The sequence below is a fragment of the Sinohyriopsis cumingii genome, unplaced genomic scaffold (assembly GCF_028554795.1).
Source record: "Sinohyriopsis cumingii isolate HCF-2022 unplaced genomic scaffold, ASM2855479v2 utg000379l, whole genome shotgun sequence".
Classification (NCBI taxonomy): domain Eukaryota; kingdom Metazoa; phylum Mollusca; class Bivalvia; order Unionida; family Unionidae; genus Sinohyriopsis; species Sinohyriopsis cumingii.
In genome coordinates, this window is record NW_028315894.1 from 233151 (window position 1) to 252781 (window position 19631).

Here is a 19631-nt window from a genome sequence, read left to right on the forward strand (position 1 = left end):
CAATGTTCGACAAAATGAAACTGATCCACATTTCAGCAACACAGAACGAAAATAATAAATCCCACAACAGTAAAATGACCAAGGTGTGGGTCAGACGTTTTCGTCTAGAACATTCTAAATTATGTAAACAATGCTTGACCTCGGACTTAAGTAATCAGTAAACAAAATGATGAGAGGCAGGTATGCCATAATTATTCCTACTCTCAAAGCCACATAATTAAATATATATAGTAAACTACTTTGAGATCTAAAAACACTTTGCTAAAATTGACATCAAACAGGCAAGATAAAATACAATATATTGACTTGAAACATGCCGTTGATGAAAGCCTTGCTACGACTTACTACATATAAACAATTGGGAATCATGGTTTGATCTTGAATTCGTTCATGATGTTATATGGAAAGGTACGTGACAAATTAGTACAATTTATACAGAATTTTCATTTTGCACTGAAAAAGTTAGCAAACATAACTGGATAAACTGATCAGGACCTGAAACAAATCGGTATTGTTATAAAAACAAATTGGCAATGTTTGAAAGAGACGTATAGGCATTCTCCCCACGGTATCTCTATCAAATTATGTGTTGATGATTGCTTTTTCCAACATCATCTACAAATAGTAAGCATCTTCAAAAGCTGTAAAATGTGGAGTGACAATTAGCAGTGAAAGCAAAATCCACGAAATAAAAACAATTCAAATGTTGCAAATAGGACGTATTGTATTGACTATCTGCAGCTCTGTTTTACCGTGTGGCTTTCAGAAGTACAGCTCGCCTCGTAGACTTGCATTGTTCCTTTGCTTTGCTAGATTTGTTTTGCATTTCCCACATCACTTAACGCATTGAAAAATATCTACGATGGTAATAGTTCACTGTGCATTTTACCGATATATGAACTGATTTCATTCACTGTATTATTTGCAGATGATGTTTTCAACATGTAAGATGAAGTCAAAAGTACGCATATGTAAATAGTTGCTGGTGCAAAATTCCATATATAGTCGTTCAAAACACACTATAATGTTTCTCCTTTGTTTCTTTAAAACTTCTTCCATTATGTGGGATGACCTAAATTAATAATATAACATACTAAGTGATATAATACACACATTTGTGAACATTTAATGTTGTATATATTAGGTCTTCCTGGTATGATATAAGATCTAAACTGAGAATGTATGATACTAGGTGCTCAATCAAAGATGCATACAAAGACAGATAATTAAAATCCATCACCGAATTTGCCAAATTGCCTACCTCAGTACTTAAATCCTCTGCTACATTAGATACCAAAATAACAATAGTTTCCAGCCTCAGTGGGGGATTGCAGATATTTCGTCTACATATTATTAACCTGTCATGAATTTGGACCTCTAGTGACGCGTGGTTCAACGTCCAAGTCATTCAGGAGGCCATTCCTTATCTAGAGGCTTCAGGAATACCTGGGCTGCTTTATTCGTGCAGATGGTGGCTGCAGACGTTTGGTTGCTTATTTGCTTATAATTGTATATCGATGGTCAAATTGTGTGCGATTTACACAACACCATTTACTACATATAATAATTATGAGCTTATAGGTTGCATTACACAGAGATTACGTAGTAACTTTCAGTTTTACTTTGAAATCTTTAGAGAAGATGTTAGATTTGGCTTACCATGGTGATATACACGTTTGTAAAGTCAATACTGTAAATGTAGCGGTCGAAATAATATATATATATCAACCTTTGGTTTTAAAATCCAAAGATTATAGCACTTACTTAATTCGGTCAGATATTTTTAAAAAAATATATGTCTGACTTTGTGTGTATCATTATAAAAGGATTTATATGAATATTTTGGTTTTGAATGTTTTGTCTGACTGGATGTTTGTTTCAATATTCAACAGTGCTATATCGTAAATGTTCAAACGTCGCGTATATAAATATATAAGGCATCACTTAATACGAACATTAACAGGAAAATAAATTATCCCCTAACAATAGTATGAACCAATTTTCCTCCTAAGTTCTTTAGCGTACTTTAGCGCAAATTAGTTCATTGTTATAGTAGTATGAGCTATTAAGCAAATTTAGAGAATTATTTAAAAGAAAATGTGTCGGCTACAAAAGATGATTCTATTTTTGCATGGCTGTCTTTTTCTAGTATTCTTGATTTAAACCGCTTGTTTCAATGTTTAAAGAAGGCGTATCCAGTGAAATTCCTTTTCTTTTCTGGTTTTGGAACTCCATTTGGGTTTGGGAGCAATTGCAATACGTGTTATATCACGTTTGGCCAGGAAAGGAGAAATGTCCTGCGACTGGGCTTCTGTACAGTTTCGTTGTGATGAGATGAGATATATTATATTATCTGTTTTGAACGTTTGGCTTGGACCATGTATGCTTAGTTTTTGTCTAGTCTCTGTGCTAGAAAATGTTCTTGTTTCTATCATATGTTGACAGGTTATGCACCTTTTATGACCACAGGTGCCATATTGACTAGGGTGGTCTTTAATAGTGATTGGCGTTAGCTTCACACTAACTAGGATGTCCTTGAGCTTGTTTGGTCTCCGGTAGGCTACTACAGGTTTGTTCGGGAGTATTAACTTTAATACATCTGATAATTCCACGACGGACCATTTTCCCCCGATAATTTTACCTACTCTGGGGTTGTCTGGATGGTAGGTCAGGATAAATGATATCCTATCATCCTTTTCCTTCTTTCCTTCTTTCCATATTTTAGTAGTTTATCTTGTTTTGTTTGTTTAGCCCTTTGGGTTCCCTCAACAATCAGGTCTTTGTCGTAGCCGAGGTAAATTAAATGTTTAGATAGATCTCAGATCTTTTTGGGAATGTTTCATCGTCGGAGCAAATTATTCGTGTCCTCAGTACCCGGCTATATGGGATATTCATAATGCAGTGACTTCTGCCGTGAACATGGAAGTCGTTTGCCTTTGATATGAAATCATCTCTTCCATCTTGCTACTTCATTTTTATATCATCAATAAACCGTACCCACTGGTATGGTGTAAGTTCAACCGACCCTAATAGCTGACCCTCTAATTTTCCCATAACAATATTTGCATACAAAATGGGCCATTATTGTACTCATTGTAATCCAACTCATACCACGTTTTCCTCGACACAACAACCGAACTGATAGAAAACAAACTCCATACAGACATCTACTCGAAACAAAGGGACAAACAATAGGATATACTCCCAACCAGTGGTCATCCAAAATACTGTATTAGGAATATCTCATATAGCTGGTCAGCACATTGTGAAATTTTTAATTCAGCATATTACTGCAAACGAATTATAATTCGACCGGTGACGAACAATGTATCTGGGGATTTGTTAAATATACATCAGTAAGGGTCCTAGGCATCACTTTATAATTACATTCCTCATTAAGACTCTTGTTTATAAGGCCAAGCAAAACCTGATAGGGTGAGATTTCCGATACTCAAAGTATACATTTCGGAGTTTATTTTATTATAAAAATGTGTGTGAAAGGCTAATTAGTGTGCAACAATCCCATGTCATGTACATGGTTGTTTGTCTCTTCCGCTGATCCTTAATTTTTTTCAGGTCATGAGTATCAAGTGGAATAAATTTGGCTCCGTATCATTTCCTCACCGTGATAGTATTTCAAAATAATACTTTTTTGGTATTTGCTTCTTGCTTAAAAAATTTGTTTCCAAATTGACTCCTTTTTGAAATATTTAATTGGTTCCTGTTTGGGATGATTTAGAAACTTTCGATTTTTCTGTTGCTTAATGGAACAACATTGTGTGTTGGTACATGTTTCAATTTACCATTTGGTAACAACATACCTACTTTCATACTTGTCACTCGTTGGAAGCTACGACAGCAATATAATATACTTTTGACTGGGGAATGCCGTAACATTATTCATACCGCTTTGGCTATGTTATTTGGCTTACGAGTAACTAATATGAAATAAGCTAGAATGAGGAGTGGGACCAAACAATGAACTGGCCCATCCAAATCTGCAATAGTTGGAGATGTGAAAGAGGAAGCAAATGTTTATTTTTTTACATGCATTAACTATTATTATTATTATCATCATTATTATTATTAATGCCGAAAGAATGATGCTTTGTGAAATTAGTAAGACAGTAAGACAATTGCGATAAAAAAAGTTGTTTGCTGCCCGCATATATTCTGATATCTGCTGAAGCGTCTGGGTGCTACTACACATTTAAGAATGGCAAATGTGGAAAGATACCAATGTGTTTGAATAAAATCATGTTTCATGACACATATATAAATAATTCATAACTCTTATTTGTGTCGATTCTGTTGTTAAACACTTTTGCCTTGCATTTTCTCCTGCGGATGATCTGAAATTGGTATGTTTCTCTCCGACCTTGTGCATTGGGATAATGTCAATTATATCAAATGTTTATTCTACTTCTAGGCATATCACATACTTTAAATGTTTCATCTTAATTTAATGTCTATATGGAAAACATATCTATTACAAGGAAGCTTGACTTAATCAATGGACATACTACTATTGCTACTGTTGGACTCTGTTTATATTTTATGGACTTTAAGGATCATCTCAAACATGGTATGTATAGATGCATCAAACTGCAGAAAGTTCACAGGTAGAAAGTCCATAGCGGCCTGCAAATTTTGCTACTTACGTAGGTCACATCCTCCTTATCTATTGTCTGTTTGGACACCCAAGCGACATATTATGTCATTTGGTGCTACTATATTTTGAGACCGACTTGCAGCATGTTTTCGACAGACTAGTTTCTCGACAAAGAGAATCAAAACTCCAAACTCAAACACCGAAATCATAAACCAAATCCAAAATCCAAACAAAGACATTGAAGCGAACACAAGACACATACAGTTGGATAATTAGTGTAGCCCGTATATAGAAAACGGAAAACAAAGTAGCTACAAAATACAAGGCAACCGTACATGCCATGAATGTATTGCATAATACACACTATATGTTGAATTACAAAATATGGGTCCTCGTGCGCAAACATTGGTAGCACTGCATATACCCCAAGAAAATGCAAAGCAATGTAGTACCCGAAATCTACACCGTCCACAATCTCTCTCTCTCTCTCTCTCTCTCTCTCTCTCATATATATATGCAAATCAAGTGAATTGATGCATATAGCGAGTGATCAGTTGGTTGCGCTTGTGTGTGACTGAGAAGATAGCTCTAGACATAACATATATTTGTATATCATCAGATGTAAGATTAGTTCAATATATCATAATGTGGAAATTTCCATCGCAATGTAAGTATCCGATTTATGATTCTTCATACAAGGTTATTTAGTTAATATGTTTTAAACCCAACAAGATCTTTATGCAAATATTAGATTCAACCGTTAAGCAACATTTACTTCCACCGCTCTCCATAGTTTATAAATTTCACCTTTTACCTCCGGGGAAAGAATCAGCATACCTGTTAAAATATTTATCTAATGTAGATAATACCTTTATATCTTCTTAAAGGACCCCTCTTGCAAACCGATTCCAAGAAACGTTGATGTTTAAGCAGCTTCATACTCTAACTATTGATTGAACAAAATGACGAGCTGCTAGTTTACATCAACTTTAAGGTGTCATCTGACACAATATGTACTCAAGGCACACTTTGCAGACCTTGTTTTGACTCAGAAAATATGCCTAAATCATCTGAGTATATAATCTTCGACAGTTGTAGCATACTTATAGGAAAACCATCAACATCACTATTAATAGATTGTCTTTAACGTCATTAATAGACATTGACAATAGTGTGCCTGGTCAGTTACATATGAAAATTATTCCGACAATATATTATATTATCTCATTCTGTTTTTTATATTTTATACATATGTAAACATTTTTACCATATATTCATATTTTAAGTAAGTGAAATAAATAATTGTGAGATGGAACATAATTTTCCTAATGTATATTATGTGATTACGCCGTGTTATTAAATTGAAAACAAATATAAAGTTACTATATAGACAAACGTTATCCTGTGTGCTAACTGTATTTCGCCTGCGTTGGACAACACTTTTTCATTAGCTAAAATTGAGCTTGCGTTCTCGTGTTTATGTGACATAACTTACCAAGTATAGGTACACTTCTTTGAAGGAGATCTCCGGCGAAGATTTCATGGTGCATGGAACAGTAAGAGCAATGATATCATATGTTTTTTAATCACTCATTAGAATACATATATTGTTAGGAAGACAGGTTTTGCAACGGTTTTGCTTTCAACTTGTTATATCTAGTTTTGTGCTATGTTATATTATATTTTATTTGTAATTATAAATCGCTTTGATGAAACTAAAGCGCAATTGCTTTCGGAACGGTTGAAATAGTCATAGGCCACCAACTTGAATTATTAGGATCCCATGGACTATCTGCCGTTTGAAATTCACTGATATCATTAATATAATGAACTGCACATTATATCCTGGCCTTCTCCCCAATTTGTGTCGTCAATTCATATATGATATCATTCCCAATTTATTATTAATTTGACCACTTCAGTTGTTTAACTCCCAATGAATTTCATATATTAATACACTGTTGCAACTAAAAGACATAGTTTGTGTTCTATGTACATTTTAATTATTAGAAAATCTATAACATTTCATGTACTAATCATGATCTTTATCTGATATCCACATAGAAAAAATGCTAATAATGGATACTTATTTAGAATAAACTTCTAATCACAACTGAAATAAATAGATCATTCATATGAATTGCAGATGATTAGCTCTGTTTGTACATCGGTAAAATAACATTGTATGATTAAACTTTTCTCATTTACAGTTTTAATGAACTATATTTTCTTGTACATTCATGTTATAAACAATATTTTTTAACCGACAACTGGCCTGCCTCAAATAAAATTGCATTTATAAATTTATTGCTTTACACATAAAATTATAAAATTAATTATACCACCAGCCAGATTTATTTCTTTGATTCAAAAGATGGTATTTAATGTTCAGTTCCAAATTATTTTTATATAGCTCTTAAGCTTTGTTTTAAAAATCAATGAAATAATTCTCAGTATAGAATCTCGACCTAACGCTATCAAAACATGTCCAGAGGCATAATCAATAATACAATCATTGAGTGATTTCTGCTTGGGAGTTCTAATTCGTTTACATAAATTGTATTTTCTTTTCTCTCTCTTTCTTCTTTCTGTATTTGCAATTTCATTTGCATCTCTTTTTTCTTTTACTTTTCACAAATGCATTTGCCACTCTTCTAGATGTTTATCGGCCTTCTTATTTTGCATTTTGTAATCTCTCTATTTTCATTTTTATTTTGGATTTCTGTCATTTCTCTTTGAAACTGAATTGTCTTGGTTATATTTCTATATGGGTTTTTAATGCAGACATTTCCAAAATTCGTATTTCATTTCAGAAAATAATTATAGGTCATGTATAATCTTACATATGTGGATTTTTTAACATGAGTATTATAAACTTAAACCATGGAAACATATGGAAAAATTAATAGCATACAACATTATTTCATTAAAATATAATTTAAACGAATGTTCAGTGCATGCAATACTATACTCTATATGTAGGCAATCATGTTACATTTGGAATTATTTTGCCTATGTCATATAAATATGTATTATATCTATTTGAGACCGTTTGTCACAAACATTTGATTTCTCGAAAAACACCTGACAGAAAAAGCGACTTTAACGATAATGAGATTCAATATATTAACCAAATAGACAGAAAAAGCGTGCAACAAGAAACAAAACAGGATACTCATGGTATGTGAAATTGTGTTTATTATAAAAATACTCATAAACACAAATATGCATTCAAAAACAACATAGTAATAAAAATGAAACTCATGGTAAGAATGCAACAGTCTACACAATATGATAATGTAATAATCGATATTACAGAATGAAAGGAAATAAAGACATTCAAGTATATATTTAATATCACAGTATGTCTGAAGGTTCAAAGCAGATATACTTTTAACGACTACAAGTTCCCCAATACAATTATCAACATAATGAGAGGTGACCAAAATCACATAAATGTTGATACAATTATAGAGTATATTAATTTAGCATTTCAAAACAATCATCCAATATCTTCAAATAACATATGACGCAGTCGACTGCGGAAAATCGTTTCCGTGTTTAAACAGTTAGTGCTTCATCACCAGTTCTGATGCGTATTGCTTTACATATGACTATGGAGACTAACGATACATTATTTGACATGGTCAGAAGCTAAATATTGATAATACTTTGTGACATTATTTAGCACTACCATGTACCTACGGTTTTGTAATCAATGAACACATCGTTGGTATCATACCGATTAACTTTGTTACAAGAAGAGTTTCCTGAGTAAACATTCATACTATAATCAATATGAGGGCATTTTCTTGAGAAGTAAATATCCTGACTATAATGCATTGTTTTCATTTTAATATCGTAAATATAAACTGAAGCTAAAGATTCGGAAGACATGAACTAATTAACTTTACGGGTTTGGTCAATGATTTTCTCGGATTTGATTAGAACTTAAAAAGGTTTCATAACCAGGATGCTGTCACAGAATTAGGCAAAGAAATAACTTGGTTTTATCTTAAAACTATTCGACTATTTCTCGTTGTACACGCGTACAACGTTATCTAGGGTGAATACGTGTTTATCCAGGTAAGCGACTGTATTAACATGTACCTAGCCAGATATTACTTATGACGGGTATTCTACCCTGACTTGTACTCACTCTCCTATGGATTAAAGTAAGATCAATTTCTAAAACCGACACTGGTCGTTTTTGGATCACGTCAAGGGGTGTACACTCTCCATTGTTCTCCAGCCATAGGGGTAAGTGTTAAATGTACATTTTCATTTGATATGCGAAGCTTATTCGGTTTGTAATGTACCCCACATAGGTAAACTGATTGTGTTGTCTCTCAACTTGACCGTAATCCTTTATACATATCAGATTGTCCATGGTGATGGTATCATATTCGACCATGTGAGATACTCGCTTCAATAAATGATAGTGACCAAAATAATTGGTGAACTTCCCGCTATTTTCCCCAATAATCTGAATATTCCATTTTATTCTTCTGCATAATTGAAACTTGTTAAGAGGTTTATTTTCCATTTCATCCTGACATTCACTTTTCGAAAGATCGTTTAAAATCTATTAAGAAATAACTTAATTAAGCAGTTTGAAACATCTGAGGTAAAGTTCATCTGCTTTGCTAACCGATTCCGCTGAACTTAGTATGAAACCCAGATCTAAATCAAATATGTGGATAAGCAAATATCTGGATTTTACCATAGACAATCGAATTTCCGTAATAGGTGCTTTATTCCAAAAGTCTGTATTTTAAGGGTCATTAAGTATAGTAACATCACACGGGTTGGCAGGTCTGAATATTCAAACAGAGGTAAAATGAGAGGCCAACACGTTTGTGGTCAACATTTTCGGGATATCGCGCTTTATAGATGCAAAGTGTTATTAAATTATCGATCTTTTACAGTTGAATAAACACAACATGATTGTGAGATATACAAATGTGTTGCTATCAGTTTTGGTTAGAACAAATGTGATTTAGCAAAATCAAAATTTATGAGGTTACAATCAGTTACAGAAATGCACAACACACTGAAAAAGACCAAGTTTAGTTCCCGGTCTATTTACAAAAATTACCTGCTATCTCACATACTTTAAAATGTAAATTAATTCTGGCAAAAGCCTCAGAAGTAACTGAACCTTGAAACAAATACTACGAAAAATGAAACGTTTGCCTTCATTGTAATATGATTGATTCTGCATAAATTTGAATTGCTTTCTTTCTCGACTAAATTGCCAGGCAGGAAACTGCTAACAATAGCAGCCACTACAACTGTAACGAAAGGCAGACTGAGTGTCACATTATGATCTTTAAATGTAATAATTTGGGAAGACAAGAAAAAAGAATAAAAATTACTGGATTGTTCATGTTAAATTATATATATATATATATATATATATATATATATATATATATATACATAAATCCTGAGTATTTTGTATTTTAGGTAACCAGAAACACTTTCAGATAAATTATACTCATCAGCATTTGACTGATTTCATTATTTCATGTCTAAGTACGTCCATTGATTACATCATTTCAAATTGCTGGCCTTTTTAGATAACGACGTAGCTCGTAAGTCAAAACCATCTTAGGTTTTAAACCGGGATAATAATTCTTTTTTCTTTGCAATATGGAGCAGGTAGCAATTAAAAAGTTTTTGGGTTATACGTTTTAGTGAATTATGCCACAGTTTCTGCAAGCACTGACTTAGAAAAGAAGTCAAAATCGTAGTACGATTGTAGTTTGTTTATGTGTAACGTGACGTCAGAGGCAAATCGATGTAAACGTACTAGTTTGTCATGTGAATTACATCTCTGGTTTTAATTATGATGTACTTCAATTTGCAGCATAGCAAAATAAATCACTGACAATTTGCAGCAAATAGCAAACATTAGAAAAGTCATTTTCGTACATAATTTTCAATATTTAGTTGCACTTTATATAAATCTATCTATCTATCTATATATCTATCTATCTATTATTTAGATGACTGTATTGTACATATGTTTATTTGCTAACGTCTTTCATTTTATTTATTTTATTGTTGATAAAACAAACTTTTTCCTTTTGAGTGTTGTTAAATTCTTACATAAATTCGCTGCTAGAAAACTATTACTCACTTGATGTGTCCCAGTGTTTTATATTTACTGTAATATCCCTCACATGTGTTTGTTGCATGAAAACACAAAATATGATAAAGTAAAGTATGTTTGAGTCATTAGAAAACGTTTATTACTAACTATTTCATAATGTTCCAACTCTGCAAATGCTACTAGAATCCCAATATATGTTGTTATTATAACGGTACAATATTCATATGAGATTGTTTTCATTACTCAAAAAGCTTTCATTATTTTCTTTTCCTGTTATCTCTGAAATCTTTCTCACATGGTGGTTAAGCCATGTAACAACCTTTATAGATGGAAGGCAAATGATGTTTATATTCTTCACATTGGTAATACTGGATCATTTATGAAATTTATCCCATATAGATGTCAGATCGTGCCACAAGGATGATAGCTTGAGCCTAAATGAGGCATGGATTTACAATCTCATCCTGAAAGTTAAAAACAAATGAACTGTAACTTTATCAAATTTCAAAAGCGTACCATTAGCCGAAAGGTATGCACTAGCTGTGATATTATTCCTTTCTCAACCTGCCACCGGAGCGGTGTATTTAAAGTGAGAACTCTACAATCTCCTATCATCCTAAACTTAGAAAATATTTATGATATCAATTTCCATTCTTTATAAGCGCATTCCCAATTTAGTGTAACATTCCAATTCGTCAAACATTTACCAGGTAATTCTTAACATGTTTGCAAGCAAATAGGCAAAATAAACACACTTATATAAAAGATCATAATATTTGGTCATTTGATTTTCTAGATGTTTGGAGCATTTTACCAGGCTCTTCTCATATTAAATATGTCATAATTCTTCAATTACCATAAATCAGATCGACTTGATCGATAAAAATATAATCGGTTTTCAAAATTAGTTTTCTTTGAAATACAACAATATAATACAAAACAACACACATACATAAACACACACACACACACACACATAACTGTGTGTGTGTGTGTGTGTGTGTGTGTGTGTGTGTGTGCGTGTGTGTTTTAACACGGTGTTAGCACGATGCAGAAAAGGTATCTTACAGATCTATGGGCTAGACTCCAGTAAGTTCTGACCATATTTGAAGTACATTTTGGAGGTGTTCTATTCTTCTTGTTTCTCGCTTATGGGGAGTATTTTGCCTTTCAATATTTTCAATAGAAAAACAAACCAACCTTGATTTTAAAGGTGCATATAAAAAATTATTCTATAAGTATACACGGTGAAGAGCATTAATCATTTATTCGTATTCTTTTCATTAATTACAGTTTTTTTTTTTTAGCGTGAAAGGTAACGATTAATACTTGGCCACTTTCAATTCAACAATTTTAGAATTATTGACAACAATGCATCCTTTCCTAGAATAGGGAAACCAACGAAAGCATGGTGATGCTTTGTGAGCTTTAGTACTTCATATTCACTTAGTAATATTCTGAAGCGATGAACCAGTTCAACTAAACCCAATCTCCAGGAATGTACCATTTACAATAGGCTAAAAATGTTTCTAAAAGACCTAGTGGTTATCCGTCTTTTTGTCTGTCTTCAAAACCGTTTCTTTTCAGTTCAATTTACAAAGGTAATACCAACTAGACTAAAACTAACCATCATTCAAAGAATTATAAAAATCTCAGTCACTCCTGATAATAGATTGCGATGTCCTATGTTAAAAAGATTGGAGCTATTGTAAGATAAATATACTAAAACCACACAATATAAAGGCTTGTTCAGGTAAGGACTTGTTTCAAAAGCTTTTCAAGGTCATGTGAAATAACTGTCTATATATTTTCTATTTCTATTTTAATCAAATAATAAATCAGAGTTGTATGATCATTAAGATGTAGCCCAAGGAAAGAACCTAGTTTATTTTAAATAATTATCTTTAGTAGAAATTTTTATCTTCTATTTGTTGAAACTGCAGACCTTATTTTGACTCAATGTTCACAAGAGATATACATCTTTAATTTATTACAAAATTTTCAATTGTTGTAATAAATGCACACAACGGTCCTTCGTTAAATAACAATTTTGTATACACATGGATAAGATCTCTGCTATTAAATGTCAAAGATTAGTCACAATGTATTGGACAAATCAATAAATAAACCATTTATATCAATGTAATTCCCAATTTGCCCCCTGTTCAGTATTAAGCGCAGACACAATTTCTTCTCTAAAAGCAAATCATTGAGTAAATTACCATCATTTGTTCGAAATTTGTTTGTAATGGATTAGAGGCAACAAAGATAGTATTTCTGTTATACACGTATGTGCACGTATGTCATTTTCTTCTATGATTAAATTTTCGGATAATATATATATGTATTGTTTGCTTCAGTGACTCTATACGTCGGTTGCCAAATAGCAGAGAAACGTTTGTCTGATAACGTAGACGATTTACATGTTTAGAAGAGGTAGTAACATATATGATGTTACATTTTTGGGACATAAGCACTTTACCAAAATATAGAATATTGTTGGAGAATAGAAGGGGTCATGGTGGTTAGTGTTTTTCTTGTTCCTTCGCCATCAGCAGTGTTCCTGTCATATTCATACGTACAACCCCTAAAATTTTCACGCATAAAGAAGAAAACTGTTCAGTAATGTTTGTTTAAAATCTGCAATGTACTTTGCAATAATGATATCAACAAAATTAAGCATTGCCAAATGTACCAAGAATTTATCTAAAGAAATATATTCGTACATATACATAGTTACCTATGTAGGTATGTAGGCATGTATGAATGCATGCATGTATGTATGTATGTATGTATGTATGTATAGTTACATATGTATGTATGTATGTATGTATGTATGTATGTATGTATGTATGTATGCTTGTATGTATGCTTGTATGTATGTATGTATGTATGTATGTATGTATGTATAGTTACATACATAGGGAGAGAGAGAGAGAGAGAAAGAGCTAAAGATTGATTTTTGCTGTAGCAAATTTGGCTTTGTATGCATTCGATTATGTACGTACTGACTGTTGTAGTTTCTAGCAGAAGCTTGCTGTCCTGTTTCTCCTTCAGATATCTGTGTTGACCTGTAATTACATTATTTATTTATAATTGTCTATTAGAAAGCCTCACTCTAACATGCTGGAAACGTTGGTGTGGCAAAAATTAGATGTTCGTCAGCGTCCTTTTAGAGTAGAGCGAATAAAATCAGCTTATATGAATAATCATTGGAGGTGCAAACTATGTTTGGCTGTGAATGACTACATACAGCTATATATATACATGTATAGAAAATGGCTTGTTAAGAATAGCACGTATGTGGTACCATCAGGCTGGTGGTATTGCAATTTGATAACGTTAGTTGAGGGCAAGTCTGATAAAGGTCGGCTGCAAGAAACTATGGGTGTGGGGAAAGGGTAGGCACATGAAACAGGATCAACCATCATGGACCATCATGGACGAGGCCGACCTGGAAATAGTCTTACACGAGCGATTGTCCTAATATACATCGATGAATGCGATATCTACAAAATAAAACCACCGAATAATACCCGGAATGACATGCTCGATGAACAGAACGGAAAGATCTGGCGGGCAATATTGAGAACTAAGATGGCGGTGAGTATGAGGCCATCCCGGAAGTTGCAAGAGCCGAACCAGGGGGTATAGTAGAAAGCTGGTTAGATGGATTATCTGCCACGTTAGGCTGAGAGATGGAACATGTTTCAAAACCCATTAAACAGCCGAATAATCTACTTGGTTAAATGAATAACAGTACAGCATCCTTTGGCTTGTTTGGGGTGGACCGCCAAAGCAAACATACCTTCTAAGGCTCTCCTTCAGGGAGGGGCTCTGTAGTTGGGGACATACAAACCAAACTTGGTGTCCGGATTGGGAAGCTACGCGGGATAAGCTACCTATCATATCCAAGTGGATGATTCTAAATAGGCGGATATCACTGCAGTGAAGACTTTAACGCTGCATTCTACAAAAATCTGTTAAATTGTGACTATCGTAACAACGTTTAATGTTTAAATGTTTTACTGTAATTAACACACACACAGACAAACACACACACACACACACACAAAGTAGTATAGAGCTTGAATTTTTAGTTCCTGAGTTGCCATATTATCTTTGAAATCACATACATGCATTATGTTTGCACAACGGCCCCATATGAATTTCTTTAAGTTCTTTTGATGTATTATTTCACAGGGGTAGTCAAACGTTATCAAACCTAATATTATGGTGCATATATGAAACAATCACTATGATCAATTTTCACAAAATAAAGAAAACTATAGTTTTGCGTCACCTAATTTCCTACAGATCCTCCAGAGTACATACGCCAAACAACATATGACGAGTAGAGAGATCATGATCGTATTGGTCACAAGAAGGTTTAACTGGACATGACATTTTTCAGTGTTACTCTTCTGCAGAACTGTTGGAGCTGAAAAAATAAATTTTGGAAATTGTAATTTGGACATTACTTTTCAACAATGTAAGTGTGAAATCTGTCTGTAATTTACTGAGATTGTTTACACTTTACTGTTGTCAAAGAATACATGTATTATAATATGAAAATTATTCAAGAATTTATTTCACGAGATCATATATCCGCTGTTCGTAAAGCAATCAACGTCACTGAATTTACAATTATTCCATGTAAAAGCATCACCATTAATATAGGTTGAGCTGGTAATACAATCCCACACCTGACATGTAAGAGGAAGTGATGCAATAGTGGAACGATGAGCTCGTTGAAGTATATACTATGGTGTAATGGACTCATTATAGTCTGTTAAATGAATAGTGGTTGAGCGGCAATTTAGGAAATCAAATTGGATACTACTGCCACTTGCAGCTGGCTTGCAAATGACGGCAACTTATGATGATTAAAATAAAGACTATTGTTAGGAAATAGGATATCACTGTTATTTCCCTGTTTATAGAGAATATTTTCACTCAAGTCACAATGAGAAAGTTCTTATCTGAATAAGCAATGCAATGATCCATCGATCTAGACTATGTGAATTTTCATCTAACGTAGAGTGTTCTTAGATACTGGTGATTATTTGTTTATTTATAGAGGTTCGGCGATTGAAACAAATCTCAAATCCAATGATTAGCAGATCTTTGAGTATCATTCGTAATACCAAGTTATTCTCACATAATACCGATACTTAGATTACTTTAAATTCTTAAGGAGAGTGGTATGAAACTATGCAACAAAGACCTAGAATAATAAAAACTACATTTGGGCAACGAATTCTTTTTGCTGTACAACTTTTCTCGAAAACGAAATTAGTTTCTTGTGATCTGTAATGAGGATAACATTGTATCGGTCATCACGTCGAAGTATCAAAATCATCTGAATTGTATAAGAATCTTATGTTTAGGTGTAACTATATATCAACCATCTTAGTGTTAGGGTTGTACGCTTTTAACCTTTTAATAAATAATTGCCTATCACAATTAACCTTAATATACCCTTGAAACATTTCTGACAAATACAATGGTTTTAGCCTCAGTCCATTAGTTTCTCATATTGCAACAATTAATACAGTCAAGAGTAGAGCGACACATCTTTGTGCAAAGGACATGTCATCCTTCAAGTCGAATACAACGTTTACACTAAGGTAAAACTTTCTGAGATCCCACTTCACACCGAGGAAGGTTTTAGCTTGTATATACTCCCTGTGTACATCCTTACGGAATACTTACTGTTATGATATAGGATGGCACATCATAGATGGGCAAACTGCGTTTTAGTAAATCATCTGTGGCTTTCATTACATAAAGAATATTGCACCAGCAGCAAACCCAAACCGTTTCAACATCGGCCGTGATCAGTTTTTTGTTAGGGATAGTAAGATTTGTTTATTGCCAATTTAGAAAAATGTTTCGGGTCACAATAAATCCACAAGACGTTGGAATAGTCAAGTCATCAAACCAATGCATACTATTGGTTCATGTATGTATTAGTCTGTGTTCTTGAAACATGAGATGTTTATACGATTTTCCTCTGTTCTTGAAAAGATCACAAGCCACGGGAAAACATTTAAGCATTATTTCTTGAAAGATTGTGTTACTTTTAGGAAGGCGTCCTAGAGTACCTACATACGTGCATCCTTTAATTTTGCTTCGAGACAGATTACTTTGTTAACAATTGGTCATGATGTTAATCTGTGTGAACAATATAGTATTAAGTTACAACAACTACAATCTATGAATGCTTCATTAATAAATAACATTCTAGGACCAGGCAATTTACTCCAACTGCATTGGTATGAAATAAATTATTATATTGTTCCTTTAATCAACAAAACAACCCTTGAGTGAAATTGATTTTCACTATACTTATTGCTGGTCCTTATTACAATATGTTAGGATTCGTGGTAGTTAACAGTATATTTCAGTCCAATTCAAAAAAGCTCATTCAAGTTAAACTGCAGTAAACCATGAAAATTAATGAACAAATATATAAATACCAGTAGGCTTGAAGGCAATTTTAAAGATTTTCTGCCTTCTATGTTATTCTTACTGTATCTTTCCATAGTTAGATGGAATACAATTCATCTTTAGAACATCTGTTAGATCATCAATAAATATGGTAATGCATGTAGAAGTCAGTGAAAATTTGACAACGTTTTGTTTTACTGGATCAATTAAATTTAGTTTATTTTTATTTAATTTATTCCTTAAAGTCATTAGACGGTAGTTGTTCTGAGAGAGAGAGAGAGAACATAGTTTTATGGGTCTTTTTTTAAACAAGAGGCACATTTAATGCATAAACTGCATAATTGCTATGATTATTATGACTATGAATAACTTGACATGATTTCGTTCGTTTTTGTGAGTAATGTAAGTGTATAATGCTAAACGTTTTGCGTAGCGGGAGCTACGACACAGATCAAAACCAATTCAGCAAAGGCAGTAAGTGATCGGTAAATTCTGGAGATATAGGAAATGGTCAAGATTTATGATAAGGAAACTAGTTTGCACAAACTGTATGCAACCGAAGACACAGTAGTAAAACAGTTAAAAGCGGAGACATACATTATAAGATGTCAACATGGCATGGTAAGCTCAAAATATTTGATAATAGACTCTTCGCGGACAGAGAAAGCCACGGGTGGGATGCTAGGAGAATATGTTCACTGAAGATATATTGATTATAAAATACATTAAACTCTAAACACAAATATGGAAAAGTACCATCATACTCCAACAATTACAATTTTAAAACGTATGTCTTTCCATTCCAAAACAAGTAAAAATATCTCAAGACAATTTACCCAAAGAAACAAAATTAAGAATGAGTGAATGACTGTATTATCAAATGAAAGTTAATTAGTTAGTAGAGACAATTTCAGCGTTCAATCAAAGTAAATAGTTTATTTTTAACATATATTAGATAATTATTTCATCTTTAAAATTCAGATTTTTAATAAAGGTTGTTATTTATTATTACAACTACATAAAACTCGATCCTTGGAAATATTTTTTCCTATGTTCATGCTTGATCCTTGAAATCAATCAGGTTATTATTGCACGTTATGGCATTGCCTTTTTATTTTGTTTTTTTTTTTCTTCTGGTTTCTTTTGGTTTGCTTCCTTTGGTTTTTTTTTCTTCAAAATAGGACATGTATGTGTAGAATATTTATTCTTGACTGTTTCCATTTGGTTTTTTAATTTCATTGAAAATTTCTAATAAAATACGTTAAACATTCAAAAGTGATTCCTTTCGTATAACTTTACATAATTACTAAAAACTTCTGAAAAATCGTTCACAATGGCAAATGTTTCATTCAATTTTGCATCATTTCCTATCATTTTATTTTGGTATCATCGTGGTCTAATAGGTTTGTGTGTGCCTGAATTATACCAATCCATAATAATAGTTAACGTTTAAAGCAGACATATACTATATCACTTTTTATGTGGTATCATTTATTGTTTAAATGATTTTAATATTAAATATATGTGACTCGGACGGATCCAGGATTCGGCCTGCATAATATTGTACAGCCTTCACATGGGTCAGTTCATGGGAATTTGGATGAAAAGGTTTACTTGTGTCAAAAACAAGGCATTTTCTGTTAAATGTTAACTAAAAACAAAGAGTGCTGAAGCTGATTGTTTTGGTTGGAAAATTAAGAAGCTATATGATCTTGTAAATATGAATTGCTCTTGCCAGCAGGAGCATACCTTTTAATCAGCCCACGATATAGAGACTTATATCGAGGCAGTGTGAATGCATATAAATGCATCGCAATCAGGTACGTCACAAGTGTCTTCTCAAACTGATCTGCACAAGATTCGGACCCATAACACTGGCAGCTGGTTTTAAGTAAAACATAATACCTGAGCGACCATGCGGAATGTGGAAATATGAATGCAACATACCATTCATCAAATTAGGAAGTTGGCTAGACTTTCCATTAATGTTCTTAATGTCCTTCAGAGATGTAGATATCATTATATGCAACTAAAGAGTGTACTATTCTCGCTACCATAAAAATATATGTGATAATATTATTGTCGTAAATGATGGCATTAAGGTATTGAGCTCATGAAGGTATAAGTTCACATCGTGTAAAATACAAATACATGTTTGAAACAAAAATATAATTTTGGATAAATCTTTAAGACCTATATTAAATATGACAGTTTTTACTTTTAATAGTAAAATGTAAATTCAAAGGATAGATTGATAAAATTCTTATACTTATTTAATCAAACTATAAATTGACAGATAATACAAACAAATGAATGTACATTTATAAACATTCTTTCAATATTCCCAGTATAAAAAATAATATATTTTGAAGAACATTTATAAATGAGAGATGTTTTACAGGTAACTCGATGATATAATGAATTCACTTTCAGAAACATAGTATTCTA

General features: G+C 32.8%; 1 protein-coding gene across 4 annotated transcripts in view; it reads right to left on the reverse strand.

The window, feature by feature from the left end:
• Nucleotides 1–7792: 7792 nt before the first annotated feature.
• Nucleotides 7793–19631, reverse strand: part of LOC149774197 (uncharacterized) — a 31416-nt gene continuing 19577 nt past the window's right edge. For all 4 annotated transcript variants that reach the window (XM_089945650.1, XM_089945651.1, XM_089945649.1 and 1 more), the window contains 3 exons: nt 15034–15171; nt 13739–13801; nt 7793–11194 (listed from right to left, as the gene is read on the reverse strand). In XM_089945650.1, the coding sequence (XP_089801776.1) occupies nt 11190–11194; nt 13739–13801; nt 15034–15171 (206 nt within the window). In that variant the 3' untranslated portion in view covers nt 7793–11189. The remainder of the gene's footprint in view (nt 11195–13738; nt 13802–15033; nt 15172–19631) is intronic.